This window comes from Rattus norvegicus, chromosome 6 (genome assembly GCF_036323735.1).
Source record: "Rattus norvegicus strain BN/NHsdMcwi chromosome 6, GRCr8, whole genome shotgun sequence".
Lineage (NCBI taxonomy): Eukaryota > Metazoa > Chordata > Mammalia > Rodentia > Muridae > Rattus > Rattus norvegicus.
In genome coordinates, this window is record NC_086024.1 from 98182699 (window position 1) to 98204492 (window position 21794).

Consider the following 21794-nt stretch of genomic DNA (forward strand, 5'->3'; position numbering starts at 1 on the left):
ACAGGGATCTCTCATCTGCCTCTGCTTTTGTGACTCAGGTGCACCCATGCCCGCTGCTCCACCATTTTAGAGTATCACCTCCCTTCTCAGACCAGCCGGGTGAAGATTCAGAACTGTCACACTTGTGGTTGTATGTGCGTCTGAAAGTCAGTGCTAGGCAGGGGACCATCATCGCAGTAAACAGTAATCTCTATTTAGTGATCGTGGTTGTGCCTGCTGGCAGAGCAGAGAAGGCGGTGCTCTCGGCCCGTGTGGCTCATCCAATCACAACCAGGCTCTAGGCGGCAGGGACAAACCGCAGCCCAGAGCAGGAGGAACCTTGGGCACCCTCAGGTCCTTCCTACTTTGGGCCAGGCAGAGTTGGGGAAACTTCTTGCCCTGACAGCTGCATAGAGGAGAACAGATCTCCCCCGAACAATGGCTTGGAAGCTGGCCTGGATCCTTCGAGGCTTAACTAAAAAGGCTCACATCCTCCCCTCTATGTGTTGGTTGAGACACTAGAAATGATTCTTGCAGAAGAGAGAGCATGTTCCTGCCCTGGCACGTGGTTGTCTGCCCACACACCTGTCTCAGCTGCCTCTGGCAGTTCTGACTTCGCTTGCAAGGGTGGAAAGTTACAGGAGCAAAGAGGGGTGACGGCAACACCTTTTTGGCCAGGAATGTGCCACCTGACCCAGATCACTGTGTGTGTCAGCAGGATCCAGGCCAGTCTAGGGACATCAGAATGACAGTGCATCTCAGTGAAACACGTCAGGCTGAGTGGGTAGGGCACCACCATGTTGGTTTCCTAAGTCAGGCGGGCAAAATATTTCAAATATGAAATATTCCAAAATAAGAGACTGAGAGTTGGCTCTATGCATCTAAATTTGAGTAAGAAACGGACTCTCTTTCCTATTTGGGCAGTGGGTGGGTGGTTTTGTTTGTTTGTTTATTTTGTTTTTGGTCTTGACTACTTGTGAAATGTGAACTTTCCTGACGGTGTGGGCAAGAAACCTTGCAGGAGCTCTGAAAGGGGATCTCCTAGAATTTATTCTGTAAAGGGGCTGGCAATCTGGTGCTGTTGTGTGTGTGTGTGTGTGTGTGTGTGTGTGTGTGTGTGTGTGTGTGTATGTGTGTGAATGTGTGTGTGTGTGTGTGGCATGTGTGTACATATATGAAGAGGGACCAGAAGTTAACAGGTGGTTGTGTTTGTGTGTGATGGGTGTGGTGTTTGTGTGTAGCTTCCTCTCTACCTTATTTTTTTATTTATTTTATTTTTTAATTTTGTACTTATATTTATGTACAGAAAACTTAGTGTGCATTTAACCCACCTTAGTGGCGAGTTCTTTAGCCTTTGCCTTTTCCAGCTTTGCAATGCGAGCCACAGACTTAGGACCCAGGATGTTGCCTCCCCAGTGGGGGCGGATCTCGTCATATCTGTCATTATAATTGGTCCTAATAGCTTCCACCAGCTTAGCCAGAGCCCCCTTGTCTTCTGAGTTAACCTGTGTGAAGGCAACAGTGGTGCACGTCTTCCTGTGGACCAGGCACCCCAGCCTGGCCTTTCCCTTGATGATGCAGTAGGGCACCCCCATCTTTCAACAAAGGGCAGGCAGGAAAACCACCAGCTCAATGGGGTCTACATCATGGGCAATCACCACTAGCTGAGCCTTCTTGTTCTCCACCAAGGTGGTGACTGTTTTGACCCCTGCTCAGAGGACAGGCGGTCTCTTAGCTGGGATGACCCCTTTGTCAGCAGCTTTCTTCTCAGCACGGGCCAGTAGCCTTTGCTTCTTCTCCTGCTTTGTCTCTGGCCTGTACTTGTGGGCGACCTTATGAGGCTGAGTGGCTGTTTGCCTGTCCAGGGCCTGGGTGAACTGGTTAATTGCAGGAGGTACTGTGAGCCGCTTATAGAGGATGGCTCTTTGCCGCTGCAGCCTGATGTAGCAGGGCCATTTGACGAAGCTTGTGAGATCTCTTTAGGGCTGAATGTCCTGCCCAGTGCTGAAGTTCTTGGGCCTTTTCTCAAACAAAAGATTGACCACCTTTTGGCCTTCTGCTTCTTGGAGAGGGTGGGGGCTGGGGCCACCTTCTTCCCCTTGGCCTTCTTTCCTTTGGACACCTTGCTCGGCTGGAGAAGAGAGAAAGAAGAGGGAAATTGTGGGTGATAAGTAAGCGGCTGTGGAGATCGTGAGAGCCTACATTGGTATATTAGGCTTGAGCACTTTTATCTGCTGAACAATCCTGCTAGCCCTTTATTTTATTTTATTTCTTTGAAATAAGGTCTCTCTCCCTTATCTGAACCTGGAGCACCCTGATTCTGCTTAGCTCTACGGCCAGTGATCACCAGGGAGCCACCTACCTCTGCTCCAACCCGATAGCACTAGGGTCACAGACATCTGACCCCCTTTTATAAACTGGGTACTAAGGATCCAAGTTCAGGGACTTGTGCTTCTGCACAGACCCTTTGATGACTGAGCCGTCTTCCCAGACCCCATGGCCTCGTCTTAAAGAAAGGCTTCGAAAGCACAAGTAATTTTCCCATCATCTTGTGGGGAATTCTAGGAGAGGAACCCTCCAACGTTCCCGAGCTTTGTTCCCAAAAGACCTTCTCTGGGAAAGTTGGGAAACGAGATGATGCCCAGGGGAATTCATTTATTAACTTTGAACACAAGATTAATTCCATATGCTGGGAATCATGTTCTTTGGTTTGGATTTAAAGGATTTCTCTGTACTTCTAACGGTGTTCCGTGTGCTGTTACATCACTCTGGAGTTTTCCATGAGACGCCTTAGCAAATTTCATCAGTTGAGCCTTTCAGCTTGATGAAGGATCCAGGGCTCTCATTACTCCTTTTCTTCCCGAACTGACCTTTTAATTTATGCAGGATGCACAGGGGCAATCCGTCTTGTCTGGTCCTAATAGCACATTGCTATGAGGACGGTTAATCACCAGGCACACGCATCACTCACTGGTGGTTGTGTGCACAAGCTCAATTTTTCTTACATTAACTGGAGAACCAGACTGTGCCAGAGAGAGAACAGTGTGTCTGGATGGGTGCAGAAAGGATTTGCCAGCAGATACAGAGACCGCTTGGACCATTTCAGTGCCACCGTGCAAAGAACACTGGTGAGATGTTAGCGAATATATCCCGGCTGTAAGGACCTCACACTTAGGGGGCTGGAAAAGGAACCCGACCACATTTCGGAGTAAGAAAATGAGCACCTGTTCAGCTAACTTAGACCTGCGCCTTGTTTGGGGACAAGAGAGCTGAAAAGTAAGCTAGAGAAAGGAGAAGAAATGCCGCAGGAATGGCAGCGTTAAGAGGAGAGACAGTATAGGCTTGTACTACGAAGGGTACAAGAGGCTCAGAAGCAGAGGGGCAAGTGTGAAGATAGAATTTGTCATTCTGGGAGAGAAACGGAAGGGAGGCTATGACAGAGTCCCTTCCACAGTGGGCTTTGCTTTTCCCTGCAAGCCATTTAGCATTAGTACTTTATAAAATATAAGTCAGTTGCTAGGAAAGTGAAACCTCAAAATGAGGCATCAAAGAGAAGCCAAGGGCTGGACAGATGGCTTGACAGTTAAGAGCAAAACTGCCCTCACAGAGGATGTAAGTTTGATTCCCACTACCCATGTCAGGAGGCTCATGATTGTCTGTGACTCCAGCTCCAGGGGCATCTGACTCATCTGGTTTCTGTGGGTGCATGCCCTCGTATGCTCACATGAGCACACACACACACACACACACACACACACACACACACACACACAGAGTTGGGGGGAAGATTTAAAATAAAATATAGAAGCTCAAATCTTATTAGATTACATAGCTTTCTATCTCTGGCAAATAGTTGCAGAAATCCCTACAGGCTGTGTTTCCCTTAACTCACTGCGGGCCAGAAGCAATTTGCAGACAACCCATGGTCTACAGGTTTGGGTAAGGTTCTTTGACAAGGACAAGACGTGATTGAACACAGGGCTCCTGGGAGGCTGTGCGTGCTTCTCTTCAAGGTCACTTGGATCAGACCATAGAGCCTTGGAGATAAAGGCAAGGCCAGAGTGGCAGCTATGGCTGGTGATAGGGGACTGTGAACTCCAAAGCCATCTGGGAACTGCCTATGGTCCCAGACCTTTGAGAGAGAAGGTCAGAACTGTAGTTTTTTTTTTTAAAGCAACAAAACAAAGCAGACAGCCAGCTGCCAGAGCATAGAGAAGGGGTGAGGCAGCTGGAACACGATGGGGCCTGGCCGTTCAGTGGAGAGAGGGTATCTAATTCTAAGTATAACTGAGGATAACTCAATTCTTAATGATTGGCTGGATGTGAGAAGTGGCGGGGAGACCATCCTACATTTCCCAGGTGAGGAAACAGGCTCAGAAATGCAGCAGAGGTGTGACCAGATCCTCTGATTTCTGGCTCAGGACAAATGTTTTGTCCCTCGGCTATCAGGAGACATTACACTTCATATAACCCACCCACTCCAGTTGGTCTGCCCCGGTGCCAGCCTCTACAGCCTGGCCGGCTTCTCTCTGCCCTCTGCCATGCTCGGACATCTCAGTAATAGAAGCCAGTCCAAGAGTTCACTGCATCCAGCAAGAACCAGTTAAATTCACATTAATCCCGTTTAGGCGGTGCGATGGAATTTTAATACCCTTCTTTTAAAAGAACAAAGATCTGGTCTCTTGATACTGAGCTGGCTGTAGACACTGGTCATGAAGTATTGATGTCTGGAGTGGGAAAGGCTTGAGAATGCGTTCAAAGCCTTAAAAGATTCCTGGGGTGCTGTCCCTCTCATAGGCCATCACCAAAGGAAGGGACCCCAGTAAGCAGTGGCAGTTTGACAATATACCTACTGTCAGGTGACCGACCTAACAGAGCTTGAGCCCACCCAGCTTTTCTACAGTTCCCACACCTCCCTAATCCAGCCTCGCCTGGGGTCTTAGGCTAAATCATTCCTAAGAGAGAAGAGCAGCCATTCAGGTGATTGGCTATCGATTGGTGCCTACACATGCAGAACACTGTTAGGCACCAGAGAGAGCCCCAAGTGAACCCCCCCCCCAAAAAAATAGAAATAAAAGAGGGGCAGTCTCATTAGGGAACTTAAAGAAGGAAATCTCATAAGAACAGCCTAAGATGGACTTTTGGAACTTTTGCCCCCTCTTCAGACCCCAGGCCTTCTTTGGCTTTTCCTGGTAAAGAAACACTAACATCAGTTATGTGAAAACACACGGTTAAAAATATTAACATGTTAAGACATATCTGAGTGTCTAAACGGCAAAGACTAGGCAATATATAACAAAGGAGGTAGCCTTTGAAGGGGTTCACTGCTCCTTTGAGCTGGTATCTGCTGTCCTAAATTGATTTATGTCCTAAATCAGTTAGGCACAGAGGGCAGGTGATAAGAATTGGGTGTTAGAGGTTAGCATGATTTGATTACTCTGGGGTGTGCAAATAGAAGAAGTGTCCTGAAATGCACTCCCTGGCAAGTATGTGCTTGAACTCGGCAGAACTATTATTTCCTCAGAGTAGAAATGAAGCTCTCCAATGTCAGTGGTGTTGGGATAGCAACAGAAGCCAGTGATGTCCCTCCTTGCCCTTCAGCAGCTTAGTCCACCTAAAAGAAGCAGGTCACCTGGTGGTCACTAGCTGACGCAGGTCCAACAGTTGAAGATGAGCTACGTGCAGTCTGGGCACCACACCAACTGGAATGGAGACTCTCATTCCTTCCTTAATACTTCACAATTCTGTCTCAGTGCTCATGTGAACAAAGGTATTGTGGCTGGCTGATGGGGTTTAACCATTTCTGAAATATGCTGACATTGGGGCTTTGTCTCCTTAATGGACTGGACACAAAAACAAAACAGAATTTTCCTTTTAAAAACAAAGCATTCACACAGAGCCAAGAATGTCCTGGGTCAACAGTCCTAAGCCTTCCTCCCTCAACTGAGGGGATCTTTGGGCTCAGATGGATGAGCAGGGATGAGCTGTCCAGGTCAAGCTGGCTGGCCTGGGCCAAGCACCTACTGTGTGTAGCAGGAACTTGGGCGACTCCTGCAGAAGCAGAGCATGGAGAGCCCTCACCATCTGTGCAGACAGACAAGGCCCACTTGGTGAGCAGTTCCGTGTCATGGAGAGAATGAGTGTGATGCTGGGGTGGGTGGGAGTTCCCAGGCAGTGACTCTCTTCTGCCATAAGAGTGATGACTCTGAGTGGGGTCACTGAGGAAGTCTTCCTAGAGGAGACAGATCCGAGTTTATAGGAAAACGAAAATGTGAATCTGCAAGAGGAACTGAGCTAAGAGCAGTTGGGGCCACAGTGAATTGATGTCTAAAGACAGGAGTCTCGAGGTGTGTCAGAGGAACTGTGGTCCAGGGTGGACACATTGTGTGAGAAGTAGACAAATCCCCTATATACACATCCTCTGTGTATAGTAAACACCCCTGGATGATGAGGCCAAGTTCTGTTCTTCAGGATAGAATCCACACCTCCTGATTTTCCCATTAGCACAGAGCATTCAAGCTTTGCCCCTGTCCTATCTGCGTTGCACGGGATTCCATCTTCATCATAGAATACAGATACATCATCATCAACTTGAGTCCTTCTTCCAGGGGAATATAAAATATATTCCTGCTCAAATAATTGAGAAATAATTACAAGAATTGACAAGGGAGATTCCCATGAAATTGAAAACTTTTGTACAAAAAGAAACTGTCAGCACAATAAGAAAAATCTTAAAAAAATATCTTTAAAGATTATCTTTGCCTGTAACATGGTGAGAGATTAATGTTTAGGATTTACAAAACACTCTAAAATATTAAGCACACCAAGCCTTCAAATCACTCAGTCAATAAGAGAGCTAACGAGTTGAGTGAGATGTAGCTCAGTTGATAGAATGCTTGTCTGGTATGCACGAAGCCCTGGGCTTCAAAGTCATTCTCAGCTATGTATAGTGGGTTTGAGGCTAGCCTGGGTCACATGACACCCTGAGGGAGAGAGGGAGGGAAGGGGAAGAGAAGGGGAAAATAAACATTACTTGAAAAAAATCTTTAACATTTTTAGTCATCAGGGAAATGCCAGATAACATGACCCTGAGCTGTTCCCATCATACTGCGGTCAGATCAGCCACCATCAAGAAAATAAATGTCAACAAATGCTGGTGATAACAGGGGGATAGATGAGCCATGGCTGGTAGAAAAATGAACTGGCACAACCACAGTGAAAATCAGTGTGAAAATGTTTCAGCTAAACTTAAAAATAGACCTGTCATGAGATCTAGCTGCACCTCTCCTGGTAAACATCAGGGAAGCTAAGCCAGTATGTGATTCACATAGCCCAGACCAGGAGCCAGCCTGACAATAGACTTACTCAGGTGTGGTGGGGAGTAAAGTGCTGCCATTTATAAAAGATTGGGTGAGACCAGTAATGGACACGTTAACCTAAATAAGCCTGATTCAGAGAAATATGTATCACGGTTCCTCTCATACTCAGAATCTAGATTTAAATGTAAATATTAGTAGGTGAAAGTATAAGGGATTATTGGTGAGAGAGAAATCTGGAGGGAGGAAGGAACAAAAGGTAATGGGGTAGAAGGGACATCTTCACATGTGGAATCTAGACTTCACCATATGTACATATGTATGGCATATATATGTATGACCTGAAAGGAGAGGGGGGACCATTTCAGGGGACAGAAGGGAACCGCTGGGAAGGGAGAGGACAGAAGGAGCAATGTGGGCTAGGCCAAAGATCTAAGTGTGGAAATGTGACGAAGCCCATTGTGTCCTGCACTAAAATATGCAATGTGTTGCAAACAACCAGAACTCACTGTGTACGTGTAGAAGCTGTCAAAGACTAATGCCCCCTGTGCTGATGTTCTACTGAACCTTACATCGTGAGAAGGTGTCGTCTTCCTCAGAGGTATGCCTGTGGGCCAGTGGTGTCTCTGTTTAGGTGACTTGTTGGCTCTCTGGTTGTTGACTATTTAGATTACAATCTTGCAGCCTTCATATTTTAAAAAGAAATTGAACTACTAGGGAGGCTGACCAGACTCAAATAGCTGTTACTATTGGGTGAAAATTTTTTCGTGCGCAGGCAAGAAAGACATTACTCCTTTTTCCCAAAAGGTCTCTCGGCCCACATAGAGGCAGGCAGTGTGCTCTACACTAGAGCTAAGAAGTGAGCCAAGAACTTCCCCTGGTCTCAGATTTCTTTGTGCTTCTAAGGTTTGGGAAATTGTGACAACTCAAGTGTAGGCATTTACTGCATTGTTTTGACAGAGGTTTTTCATAGAACTGGACACATTCTTTGAGTGGTATCTCCACATATAAAAACTCAGATATTTAAAGAACTAACTGGCTCTTTTGGGAAAACGGGGCTCTTTGCAAAAGCAAGCGCCAGAAACAGAGTGACTCAGAAAATGTTAGCAAAGTTTCCTGGAGGGAATTTCATGGGGGGAAATTCAATGTCTTCTATGCATTTCGCCTTCGATGGGAGACTACCATTAGTCAGTGTCTTCAATGCGTCCTCCCGTCTGTGTGGGGTGTGTGTGTGTGTGTGTGTGTGTGTGTGTGTGTGTGTGTGTGTGTTCTTATTCTACTGATGACCTGAGAAAAATAGAGACACTACAAGGTGCCCTTGAAGTCTATAATCCACTTAGAGTAAGCAAGACTTTTTATTTTTAGGCAAAACACAGAGGACAAAGAAATACTGACTATAATCCAGAATTAAGCTGGGAGGTATTTAATTCCCAGGATGTGGGGATGGCCCTGGACTACATATTTCCTCTTGCGTGCTTCAGACTTCTGTTTAGGTGGTGCAGGCTTCGTTTGATGGGGATAACCTGTAACCAGAAGAGTCCTGTTGAAGCAGTGTTAAGTGTGGTGTGTGTTGGAAGGAAGCCTCCCCTTCCTTTCCTATATTATATAAGCCAATACTAATGCTGGCAAAGGGTTACGTTTAGCCCATTGCCAATAGCAGCCAGTATATTCCCTCCAAGGAGTCCCTGTAGACTCTCCTCTCTCCCCAGAGGACAAACACCCCCTTTCACACCATATAAGGCCACACGACTAGACAGCAAATGGCTGTGCTTTCTCTGCTTGCTTTCTCTTTGCCGAAGTGAAGTTCTCACACCGGCCCTTCTCATCAACCAAAGGGCCTCTAGGACAGGCCCTGTGTGTCCGTTGGAAGGAACGAGCTGTGGGAAGACAGACCAAGATACCACTTCACCCTTCACTTATTTATTTTTAAATAAATTTTATTATGTGTATTTGATACCTAACAACAGGCGGGTATGGGATGCTTCAGACTGTAAGATACTTGCAATGGTGCCCATTAACATACAGTAACCAGAAATGAACTTTAAAAAAACAAGAGCAGCTAACAATGCCCCACCCAGTTCCATATATTTTCATCAGCTGTGGATCCCGTACTGTACATCCTATGTATGCATCTATCCATGTTCTTTTATTAGAAGCCCAATTACGTGGCTCATTCCAACCGCCAGGAAAGCCGCAGAATCTGCCCACCTGATAACAACATTAGTAGCACTGCTAATGCTAGCACTTACCTGTAGAGCTGGTGTGTGTAGTTTTTGTTAGGTCCGAGAAACAGTCCAGTTGGTAATGGGTTTGCCGTGCAAGCATGTGGGGCCTGAGCCTGATTCCTCCCACCCCCACAGAAATAGCCAGATGTGTTGCTGCTTGTAATATCAGTTCCAGGAGAGGTGGAGTCAGGAAGCACTGGTGAGAGACCTTGTCTCAATAAAACAAAACTCCTGGAGAGAGCCTGAGGGGTTAGCCTTGAGGTGGACAATGGCTGGCCTCCACACACAGACCCACCCATGTGAACAGGAGCACACACACGTACACACATTGTCTTGTCTTGTTTTCAATACTGGGAATTGAATCCCTCAGGGTCCTGTGACTGCTAGCTAAGTACTCTACCATGAGCTGTGTCCCCTGACCTTCTACACTTCACCTGGAGACAGGGTCTCATTAAAGTGCCTCAGCTGACCTTGAACTTGCTTTGTAGTCCTAACAAGCCTTGAACTTAGGATCCTCTGGTCTCAGTCTCCCAACCATGCCTATCCATAGAGTTCACTCTGTGGATGCTTTTCTCAGAATGGATGCTGGTTTTGCAGTGTGAACTGGATGAGCCCCATAGCCCTACCCGGACCATCCCTACTCTAAAGGCTTTGATTGGGATTAGGGGGTTTTTACTAACTAGAGGAACCGAGTTCTGATTGTACCTCAGTGGACATAATTCTTTCAGCTTCTTTGTGTGCCAGCCCTGCAAGCAGCCCTCCATACTGTCCTCTCTGTAAACTCTCAGAATCCCTCTACCCCGTGGTTTTCATTCTGTGTGTGCCCTGTCTTTTGGGAAATTCACTGTAAGAATTTTTTTCTCTTTGTTGAATTTCTGTGGCCAGGAAGTAGAGCCACACAAATGTGGTTTTCTGTGAATCAGCTGCACTTGGCTTTCCATACAAGGAGAGCCTTAGGAATTGGGGCTTGTGAGCCTCTTGATCCTCTCTCAACTAGCAAGCCCAAGCTCGGGCTTAGTCCTGCTCTTCTGTGTTGTTAGAGCAAGGCCCAGCAGCCAGGAGGCCTCTTGTCATTCATGGCGAGTTACCTTCCAGATCTGCCTGAGCTCCAGACCACCACTCTGCTTCTCCCTGAGCTTGTCTACAGATTAAACACTGCCAGGTGTCATGTAAGAGGCATCTTGGCAAGGAGAGTGGAGAAGGAGGTTTTCCTGGCAAGTACAAAATACTAGTACTGTAAAGAGCTACTAAATAAATTTGTGTTGGTTCAGCCCTAGGGAACTTGGGGGAGTGGAGGAATGTTGAATGCTAAAAACATTTTATAAGTCTCAACTGTCCTCCTGATGGCTCTTTTGTCACCTGTCCTAAGAAAATCTGTGTCTGTACGTGTTTGTAAACCTCATGTCCTTTTGTATTTGTTTTTACGATTGCCTTTTCCTGCGTCGAGACAAGGTGTAGGAGAAACTTCTCCATCTTATGATCAAGTTTAAATCGGTTCCCTGTGTCACGGTGGTAAAGGTGGTGACATGCTGCCAGCCTGTCAGCGATGTCAGACTCTCAGGACTGGATGGAGACCAACACTGGGTCTGTAGGAATTCATTTCTGAATCCCTGGCCCTGTTTAAAAGAGGGTGTAGAAACCAGACTCACACAGGAGTCACTTTCCTCAGTTCCCATCCCATGCAGCTGTCAGAAGGAGGTCGGAGGGGAGGAAAAGAACCAGAGCTGGTGCAGCATCTGATGTCATTCGCTAGAGAAGGAGCTTTGCGTCCATGGTGATGCTTGTGAGGTCCCAGGCTTTCGCTCTGAGATGTTCCCGTGGATGGAGCCTAAAGGCATCAGGGTGAGCATGGGACCTTGTGTGTGGGACTGTTGATCCTGAGGGCCTCAGTCACCACGTTTTATTAGGTTCAGGCTGCAGGGACACATTATGGAATTACTGAAAACATCAGCACCCACGATGACTTTGTGTACTGTGAGCACCAGGCAATGCCGGTGGTAAGAGAATGAATCTATGACATGAGGTCCGGAATTCTGAGAACCACAAAACTTCAGGCCCTCTAAGGAAATAACAGTTTTCTTAAATATTCTTTTGCAGTCTTTTCCCAGAGAGGCCCTTAACATCCCTGAGGGTGGTCGTTTTTCCTTTACTCCTGTCCTAGACATACAGCCCTCAATGCACGGAAGGGAGGGAAGAGGAAGGCGGTAGTGCAGAGCTCGTAAGAAACTTAGAAATAGAATAATTAAAAAAAAAAGAATGGGCTGGAGGGATGGCTCAGAGGTTAAGAGCACCCGACTGCTCTTCCAGAGGTCATGAGTTCAATTCCAGCAACCACATGGTGGCTCACAACCATCTATAAAGAGATCTGGTGTATCTGAAGACAGCTACAGTGTACTCATATATAATAAATAAAATAAATATTTAAAAAAAAAGAATGCAGAATGCACGCATTCTTGAGCGTGTAGGGAGCGTGTAACTTTTCTCTCTTTTACTGTTCCCTGCCTCTCACATCCTTTCTTCCTTCCTTTAACGCCCACAGCATAACGTAATTAAGAGATTGTTGAAAGTGTAATTTTATATCCCATTCTCACACTTACATCAGTCTGTAAACATTTTACAGAGCCCAGAAGCTACGAATGAGATGCTCATAGATCTACAGGAAAATGGGAAAGTTGATCATGCACAAACTTAAAGACAAACTAGACACTAGTATCTAACACTGTGTAGCCAAGTATCACTCTCCACAGCACGTAAAGAACATCTTAAAATAGTCCCAAAGGTAAACAGCCCAGGTTCTAACATGAGTAAAAGGTGGATAAGCAGGAAAACTATAAACAGCTGCTAGATGCACATTGAAACTTTTGTACTCGAACATATCACTTCTGTCAGAGAGCATCATTTTAAATACTCTGCAAGTGTAGAAGTGGTGGCCTTAGCACCACACTTTCCAGAAGCGAAATAAATAAATAAATAAATAAAATGTGAACAGTTGAAATGTCTAGAGAGAAGAGACCAGTTCCACTGTGGTTTCCCTGTAGAACAGAGTAGGCTACCCCATCATGGATCATGAGACCGACCCGGGGCTGTGTGAATCCCTCCCAGATGTTTGCTGGTGAGGAAAACAGGCCACTTCATGGTACCCCACTAAGGAAGCCTGGGAAGGACGAGACTGCAGGAATATGAAGCTATCATCCTTCCCCCATGATTCTTCATGAATAAAATATTTCATAATCATGGACATATTTTCAAAGGGCATTGAAATACTACTACAAGTATTTCTCTACATTTTTAGTCATGTAGCGCTTTGTTAATTTCCACAAAATTATGTAATAAAATATTACTTAGCCATTCCACTAATACTGCACAATAAATTAGCTTGTTTCCAGGCACTGTTGTTGTACAAGATGGAGTGACGATTGTCTTTGTAAAATCAAGTCTGTTGGTTTGTGGTAACTCTGAGCAGGACAAGCATACTGGGAGGTTGAGAACCTTGCTGGACACCGACTGAGTGACTTTGAATGCAGATCTGTAAATCTTCTTGATGTTTCGGATTAGTTTGTCCACTTTGTGTGTTTTGACTTTGTTTTGACCTTTTGCTATTGTTTTTTGAGGCCAGCCTCAAATTCCAGACATTCTTCCTGCCACCTTGAGAGGATTACAGATGTGTGCCACCATGCCTGGTGGCATATTAACAGGACTTTAAACAGCTGCACAGAGGCAGAGCCTTGGGCCCCACCCTCCCATGTCCCCTGCCCTGCTTCCCCTGCTAGTTCTAACCTCTCACGACTATCAGTGATCTCAGTGTGAAAGGGGCAGGCATCCCATTGAGAGTGCTTTCTGTACCTCTCTTAGGTCCTCTTACCCCCCCACACACACACACACACTGCGCTCGCTCGGAGATAGGGGCAAACTCTTTCCTCCAGCTATTAGCCATGTGTATTCAGGTGCCATTAAACATTTCTACTTTTGAGTCTGAAATACAATAATAACCATTTCCAAAACAAATTCTGTGCGTCAGAGCCTTATGCCATCTCTCTGCATTTAGCTCTTGTATTTCTCCAGTGCAAAGTCCATTTCTTCTCTTTGAACACAGCTCACTCAGCCCTCTGTACCCACTACCCTGACCGTAACCCACGCCATCATTACTTTCTTTCCTTCTGACACCCCATCCCTTTCTTACTGATCTCTTCAGGTTTGCTCCACCCTTCCCCAATTCACGTTTGAGACTGCGATCCAAATTTGAGATTGTAACATCACCAATCTCATCCTGCCGAGTTCTGTCAGGCTTTGTGTAGTCGCTCTTCTCCCTTGGGTAAAGCTTCAAATCTGGCTCCTGGATCTCTTGGTTCCTTCTCGCCCAGTCCCTTGCCAAGACTCCAGGCACACTTGTCTTCATTTGGTTATATGAAGTACCTGAGTACTTCCCTCACGGCCATGCCTCTCTCCTCACTTGGTTAACAACCTTCACAGCTCAGCCGAGTCCCCCGCCCGCCCCGCTCCTCCTCTTCCACACTCCTGGATTTTCAGCTCACATCACAGAACCTTAGCTGCTGGCCATCTGAGACGTGAGGAGAGTAGTGTTCTTTGCTTGGTCTTGTCTCCAGAGCCCCTTGTGTATTGCTTGACTACTGCCGGTGCTCAGAGATTGGTTGAGTGGCTGAAGGAACCAACCTCTGATATTGGGTGACACATGACAGGCCCTCCTATCTAATGCAGGATGAAACCAAGTTCCAGATTGCCTTCTGAATATTGAACAGTAAGGAAATACTGCTGTGCGTCCTCAAGCTTGGAAACCCATCGAACTCTTTCCCAGTGCACAAGCCAAAGGCAGAAGTGTGTCTGCAGAATGTTAATGGCACATTTTTCACTGGTATAAATAAAACAGCCTCTTTGTTATCTCAGGATATTGACCAGTTCTCTCAGAAGGCTCTTAAATTCATTAATTGAAGTCTTCTTGAGGAACAAAACCTAGGAGGAGACCAGCAGCCCCATTGCATAAAAGGAAGTGACCCTGAGGTCCAGTCCTTTCCTTGACCCTGGCTTGCTAGAGGATCATGAGGTATCATGAAGCAATCCAGCTTCAAAAGGTAGTTCTGAGGATAAAATTAGTTAACAATATCAAACACATAACATTTGATGAGCATTAATTTATGTTCTTACTGACAACACTGTTATTCTGATTATCTACAGAAACACATTTTCAGGCCCAAGTTGTCTGTCTCTGTCTCTGTTTGAGGTCTCTGGCCTCAATGTTTTATTTTATTAAATCATCTTTTAGATTCAGATAACAGAGTGCAGATGAGTCTCATTCATGTGCTGGATTTGTTTCAAAAATAATATGAAAAGAGATGGGTCAGCAGGTAGCGGGAAGATGAGTAGACAGGACAAGAAGGGGCCTGCCCCCAAGAGCAGCTGCTGGTAAATGAGGGCTTATGTTATCTGTTGTACTTCTCACTGTTATTTGACAATTTCTCCAATAAGCAGGAACAACACGTTGCAGATAGTGAGCGTACACTGCCCGTGACGAGCCTCCTAGAGCCATTCCTATTCAGGAGCCCATCCCCACCTCTTTCCCTTTATTTCTTTTGGAGGAACAACTGAGTTTAGTGAACGAAGCAGGACTCAGCACCATTCTGTTTTACTTCTCTGGGGACAGCTCAGGGTGGAAACAAAATAAATCCGATTTCTGAATCTTCTTTGTCCTCAACCACTTGGGAATTCTCTCTGAAACTACTGTGGGCATTTTAAGTAACCCTGCTTACCCAGCAAGAACAATGTACCTTTCAGGCAGGCCGAGAGGATAAAATAACTCTGCCTCTCTGCTTTTGCGTGCCAGACAAAGGCCTTAGCTATTAAATACCAGTGCTCAATGAGCTAATGATTGGTGAGCTGGTATTGTGTTTGGTATCTTAGGATCTCAGCCTCTGTCCTGTGTGAACTTGTAATCTTCATCGTGTAGCTGGGTTACGCTCGACTGTTGTGTTATATGTTGGCTTGAGGAAGCTCCAGAGCCAAAAAAAAAAAAAAAAAAAAAAAAAAAACCCAAAAACCCGACCTCTGCAAGTTGCAAGTACAAATCAGGAAACAGAATAATAATTTTTGCATTCAGTCCCCTCATGGTTTACCCTTCCCCGGTGTGGAAGCTGGCCATGGTGGGTTTGTTTGTCCGCCTTCTTATGCTCAACTCTTCCTTCTGGATGGGAGCCAGCAGAGAGACAATGGCTTTGCTTGGCCCTCCTGGCCCTGAGGTTCCCCTTCCAGATCAGTTTCCTTTCTCCAGTTTCATTCAAAAATAAGAGTTTGAACTTCTGTTTCAGGCTTCTTATTTTTCCTCTGGACTTTGTCTCAAGGTGTGTGATACACGGCCGTGTAGCTGGCTCACTTCAGAACAAGGGTCTCAGTGAGTTTTGTGGAACATCTTTCCTTCTCCTAAAATTAAGTTGGGCTCTGAATGGTTCAGGGCAGCCAGCATCAAGCATCTGAAATCTACCCGTTTCTGTCTTGGACAGCTGCTGCCAGGACTGAACTAAACCTGGAAAGGAATAAGGTTCAGGTCTTGTTAAAGGAGAGGAGGCTGAATGACAGGGCCTTCTAGAAGCCAGTACCCTGGTTCTACCATGGAAGTCTGAACTGAGTATTCTAAAGGCAGAGTTGACATTAGTGTGTCTGCTTTAGGGTACCAACGCAGACTCCCTAGTGGAGACGTGAGGTGTTTGAGCTCAGGGCAGAGCGCATAGCCTGGTTTTATATTAGGTGTTTAATTGAGTGGTCTTGGAGTCCCAGTGTGAGGTTTCTGCGTTATTAGCATCTGATATCGAAAGCTACTACAGCCTCTCTTTCAGGACTCACACGGTTCTGAGAAGGCCTAAAATTAGACCGAAAAGTCAAGTTCGAGCTGTGTAACCTGCCTTTGTGGCCTCAGGCATCATATGACCAGAATGAGTCACATCCCCTGTGCGGCTCAGGTGTGCCGCCCAAGAGCTGTCCCAAGACTTTGCTGTGCAAAGGACACTGCCAGAGAGGGCTGGCAAACTGATGACGAAGCACTTTTCTCTCCTTGAACAATCCTGCTGCCCATGACATGTGCTGAGTAATGAGCTGGAAGCCTCCTACCTACTGTGTTAGTCACTGGCCCTCTTGAGCAATCAGGGAGGCTGCAAAGACCGTTGCGGGGCTCTGTCAGCACTTGTTGCTGTTGCCCAAGATCCTTTCTGAGGCTTTAGCAGGCATAACGGCTTCAGCAAAGTTCAGAAACCCAATAACCTTGTTTGGAAATGTGAGCATGTTCTGAGCTCAGGCCTACACAGGCCTGCACTGCTGGGCTGCACTGCTGGGCTGGGCCATGATAAGGATAAGGCCAACCTTGCAGGCCAGTTTCTGTAGTCCTGCCGACTCCTGTACCAACATTCTCTCAGATCTCTCCTCAGCTAGTGAACACCTCCCTAGAATTTTGTCATTAATCCCATAGGAGCCAGGTGACAGGCATTAGACCTTCTCTGTCAGAAACCACAGTGGACCATAGCCTTCTCGTGTGACAAAATTACATCAGCCTCATTCCCCATGCCCCATAGTGCTCCTGTGAGTCCAGTATGCAGTTTTTTATGTTCACGTCTCAGGGTTGGGGGCCAGGGAGGAGATGGCATTTATAATCACAACCCACTGAAAACAGTGGCTTCTGTGGAAGGAGATTGGTAGATGCAACAGGAGCAGTCCTGGCTTAGAGACAGAGGAAGCTCACCTCGCTAATGTGGGCACAAGGTACTCAACACACCTGGGTCTCGTGTCCCTAGCCCTGGAGACAACTGTCAAGAACCCTGTGCCAAGAAAGTTCAGCTACACTGTCCACAAAGCGTTCTTGGAAAATGGGTCTTCATTTTCATTTCTGAGCATTATCCAGTGACCACTGTTGTAAGACCTAACAGCTGGGTTATGCCAACTCACAGGGGGTGGCCATGGCAGTTCTGTATCCCCTCCCTCCCCAGCCACAACATGATCTGAGCTGGACAGAAACCCAGCCTTTCCCTTGGTCCTCACAGCCCAGTGGCCTTAAGACCACTTGGCCTTCTCAGACCAACACAAACAGATCCATGAGTACTTTGACCAGCCATCAGTGCCATATACTTAAGACACTACAGTAAGGGGGACACCTAGGCTCCCAACCAAATAGCCCAAAGCTGGAGAAGTTGCTCTAATTGGCAGTTAGCTACTTATCGCCAGCTGTTGGGAATCTCCAGGTCACCCAGCATCCCTACATAATATGCTACCTTCTTCCTACCGATTTGTCTCTGAGCACATCATTCCTTTAACAAGTGAAGCATAGACATCTCCCACCTGCTCTCTGCAGTGCCTGGGTGGGTGGAGCCTGTGATGATTGACAGGACTCCTTCCCATCCTTAGCTCATTGCATTCTTCCTTGGTAACAGTGTCCAGACTGTGGCTAGTGATTGGCTGTTGGATGCTAGAGCCTATATCAGAGGTTGTGTTAGAACACTATTGCCTCTGGTTTGCTGACAACCATTGTCAATCTGTAGATGAGATGTGTGTGCCTGCCTACACCGAAGTGTTTTGTTTTACCAAACAATCCACTTCCTTCCAGTAGCTTCTCTAAGATGTTGGGAGAAGGGTTGAAAGGGCCTTTGTCTGAGATGCCCAGTACTAGACCTTCAGTGGCTTGGAGTGTACTCACACAGACCTTGTTCACACTCCGGTCTCATTTTCCTGAACCGCTGGTTCTAAGGCTGAACCTGGGAGGTGTCTTCCTGCAGTCTCCCCAGGTTACCTCACCTGCCGGCCCTTGCTAATTACACTTCACAAAGCCTCTGCTTACTCTGCCCTTCCTCCACCCAACCCCAATGGCTGCTCCCCTACCACAACCACTTGACTAAAGTGTCAGCCTCTCCCAGACATTGCAGTGTCCCTCACTGATTTCCCTAGTCTGCAGGGTATCTGGTATGCTCTAACTAGGCTGCTGCTTCCCTCTGAAATAGGGGTTAAATATCAAAATCCCTTTGTGTGGCACTAGGCTGTCATAGCTTCAAAGACCTGGCTTTTCTCTCCAGCCCTGTGATGGTTTTTTTTTTTTTTTCATGGCTCTATGTTCCTGTGCGGGCTCTACCTCGTGTCATGGTCTGAGTACACTTGCACGTCCATATCTTCTTGCCTGCCATGGGGCGCCTGCTCCATCTCTCTGCCACCACAACCTCACATCCTCCTCTTAGCCGGGAACACTCCAGCTCAGTCCCTTCCACCATGAAACTTTCCCTCCCTCCCTCCCTCCCTCCCTCCCTCCCTCCCTCCCTCCCTCCCTCCCTCTCTCCTCTTGGAAGGAATTCATTTTTTGACTTGTTTCTCTCAATACTGAGTGTTTAATTCTGCTGTGTCCCTGATACTGTAGAGCCATTGACATGCTCTCTCTGTGCCTTCCTCTCTTCCTCTCTCCCATGCTCCTCCTTCTTTCCCTTCCTCCCTCCTTCCCTCCGCACTTGTATATGTTTATTAAGGACCATGCAAGGCATAACAGTGAACCAAGATAGCCGGATTCCTGTCTGCATAGAGCTGAGTTCGATCACCTATCTGTGCTCCTGTTACAGCGTGAGCTCCCTGAGAACTTTTCCTTTGAGACATACATGCTCTCACGCTAGCTCAGGCTGACAGTGAATTCATGATATTACCTAATCCGCCTTCAAATTGAGAACTGTTCTGCCTTTTCCTTCAGAGTCCAGGCATTGCAGACGGCCACCACACTTGACTGTGGTCATCCAAACTCTGAATGGCTGAGTGAACTCTGATGGGCAGAAATGGGTACTAAGGTGCAAAATGGAGGGTTGGTAGGTGGATTTTGTAGGTGTGCAAAGTCCCTGGAAAGCCCAGAAAAGTCCGTTTTCCCTTGTACTAAGGACCACTTTTTTCTCTCTGGTTAGCCCATTCATGGAGACTCATCTTCCAAGGTCCCTGAAGCAAGTTCTGAGAGTTGGTGCACACTTTTTGTGTTTGAATCCCAATAGCCCAAAGACGTTTGTGCAGAGTATATTTAGAAAGCCCACGTGACCACCGTGGTCTGACTGCCTATCACATGCTGTTCCTGGTTTCTTTCAGAGACTTGAAACTGGACAACGTACTACTGGACCACGAAGGCCACTGTAAACTGGCCGACTTCGGAATGTGCAAGGAGGGCATTTGTAACGGGGTCACCACAGCCACCTTCTGCGGCACGCCTGACTACATTGCCCCAGAGGTGAGTGTACCTTCTAGGTGTGGCTTTTAAATCTGAGCTCTGCTTAGCCCTGAATGGAAATACGACCAGGTGTTATCATGTGCGGTAGCTCCATGGGCTGCACCCACACTAACACTTCCGGGCTCACATACAGCTCGTTGAATGAATGGTGACCGAAAATGCTGAGAATTTGTCTAAATCAGAGTTGAAGAGATATTACAAATTGTGTGATTGCTTCACTCCTGGCTCATTCTCCTTTAATATCTACCTGATGACTTAATTCTAACCTCTGTAGCAAATGTAAAGAAAGTAATTGTATCTCTTCCCTCTGGGAGAACCTAGTGTGCTTTCCCCTGCACATTAGTTATTTCCAAGCCATTCCTGTTTTGGTATGTATGTGTCATGGTATTGGCCTAATCGAATCATGAATGCTGGACCACTTGGCAGGGAAGGCACCTAAGCACATGCTCTGAAGAGATGAATGAAACATGCATGTCACCAAGAGGGACGTGTGCTTTCTAGTTTTGCTATCTCCTAGTCCCTAGTCACGAAGAACACTTTGTTAAGCCCATACTCGAGATGCCTCTCACACAGCCCCCTTTGTACAGATCCTTCAGGAGATGTTGTATGGACCTGCAGTAGACTGGTGGGCCATGGGCGTGTTGCTTTATGAGATGCTGTGCGGACATGCGCCCTTCGAGGCTGAGAATGAAGATGACCTTTTTGAGGCCATACTGAATGATGAAGTTGTCTACCCTACCTGGCTCCATGAAGATGCCACAGGGATCCTCAAATCTGTAAGTCTGACTTGACCCAACCCTCCTCCAGCCTGTTACAGATAAGCTCACCTCATAGCTCTTGTGTCATTTTTAAATGTCTTCATCACCGTCAACTAAAATTTGTGTTTCAGTCTGAAGAATCAAGAATTTCTCCCAGGCTGTTCTCTTCTTACACCATTGTCATTTCTGGGACAGCTTCAATACCAACTGGCAGTAGGGGAGTTTTCAAGTGTTCCCAGCACTTATAGACCGACTCTAAGTGAGATGAGATATCCACTTTATTTAGTCAGGCCACATACAGGTCAAGCGAGAGTTGGTCACCGCTTGTGATATCAATTTTCTTTCTGTTGACAATGCCCAAGGAACAAGATAGAGGAGACCTCCTCTCAGTGCTGAAAGAGAGGGCTCTTCAAAACCTCCCTAGGCCTCTAGGCTACAATGTCTGTTTTTTATGCAAGACCAAATATCAAGCTCAGGTTTTTAGTAAAACATGATAAGGTGTCACTGTGAGAAAGTTGTCTTTTGTTGTTAATGCATTCAAGTTACCATGTTCCGTGCCTTACTTTGAAGTAAGAAAGAACATGGATTTGATGCCCTTAGATTGAAAATAAACAGTCTATATGGTTCTGTAACCACATTGGTTGAGTTCAAAACTCACATCGTTACCTACTATATACAGAGGAGATATAAAAATGAAATTAAAGTATATGCTTTAGTAAAAATAGGACACGCCACTGTCTGTTGAGTAACATCTGTGGGGTGTATGTGAAATTTCATCATGTGAGTATAATCCTCAACTTTCTATTCTTTCATTTGCTTTTTTCTTAAGGTTCTAAGACTTTATTTTCTCCATTAATTTTTCACTCATCCTTAGGATACTGACCAATCACACAGTTGTGCAAGAAATTACACTCCTATATGCAAATGCTTAATTAAAGACAGAAGAACGACGCTGTAGCTTAGTATTTAAAGTTTAGTAATGGATGGAAGTTGCCCAGGCTGCAGGATTGGAACACAGAGATGACTGAGGAAGGGATGATGAACAGTGTGGCGATGCGGCTTACTGCTGCTTATGCTGGGCTGAACATGTCACCCATGTCACATGCCATGAACATGCCACACTGCGTGCGCAGGACACAGACATACATTCACAATGAGCTGCAGGAAGGGAAGTTGGTTCGTGAAGCGACGACGAGAGAAGGAGAAAGCAGACCTATGCTGTTCAGTTCAATCCAGTCTTCTAGTCCTCCCCTTCCCTATCAGAAAAGTCACCACTGCTCCC

General features: G+C 46.3%; 1 protein-coding gene and 1 pseudogene across 2 annotated transcripts in view; one reads left to right on the forward strand and one right to left on the reverse strand.

The window, feature by feature from the left end:
• Positions 1 to 21794, forward strand: part of Prkch (protein kinase C, eta) — a 198657-nt gene that overhangs the window by 154869 nt on the left and 21994 nt on the right. For both annotated transcript variants that reach the window (NM_031085.2, XM_039112995.2), the window contains exons 11-12: positions 19616 to 19754; positions 20342 to 20530. In NM_031085.2, the coding sequence (NP_112347.1) occupies positions 19616 to 19754; positions 20342 to 20530 (328 nt within the window). The remainder of the gene's footprint in view (positions 1 to 19615; positions 19755 to 20341; positions 20531 to 21794) is intronic.
• Positions 1210 to 15671, reverse strand: LOC134479474 (large ribosomal subunit protein eL8-like; annotated as a pseudogene).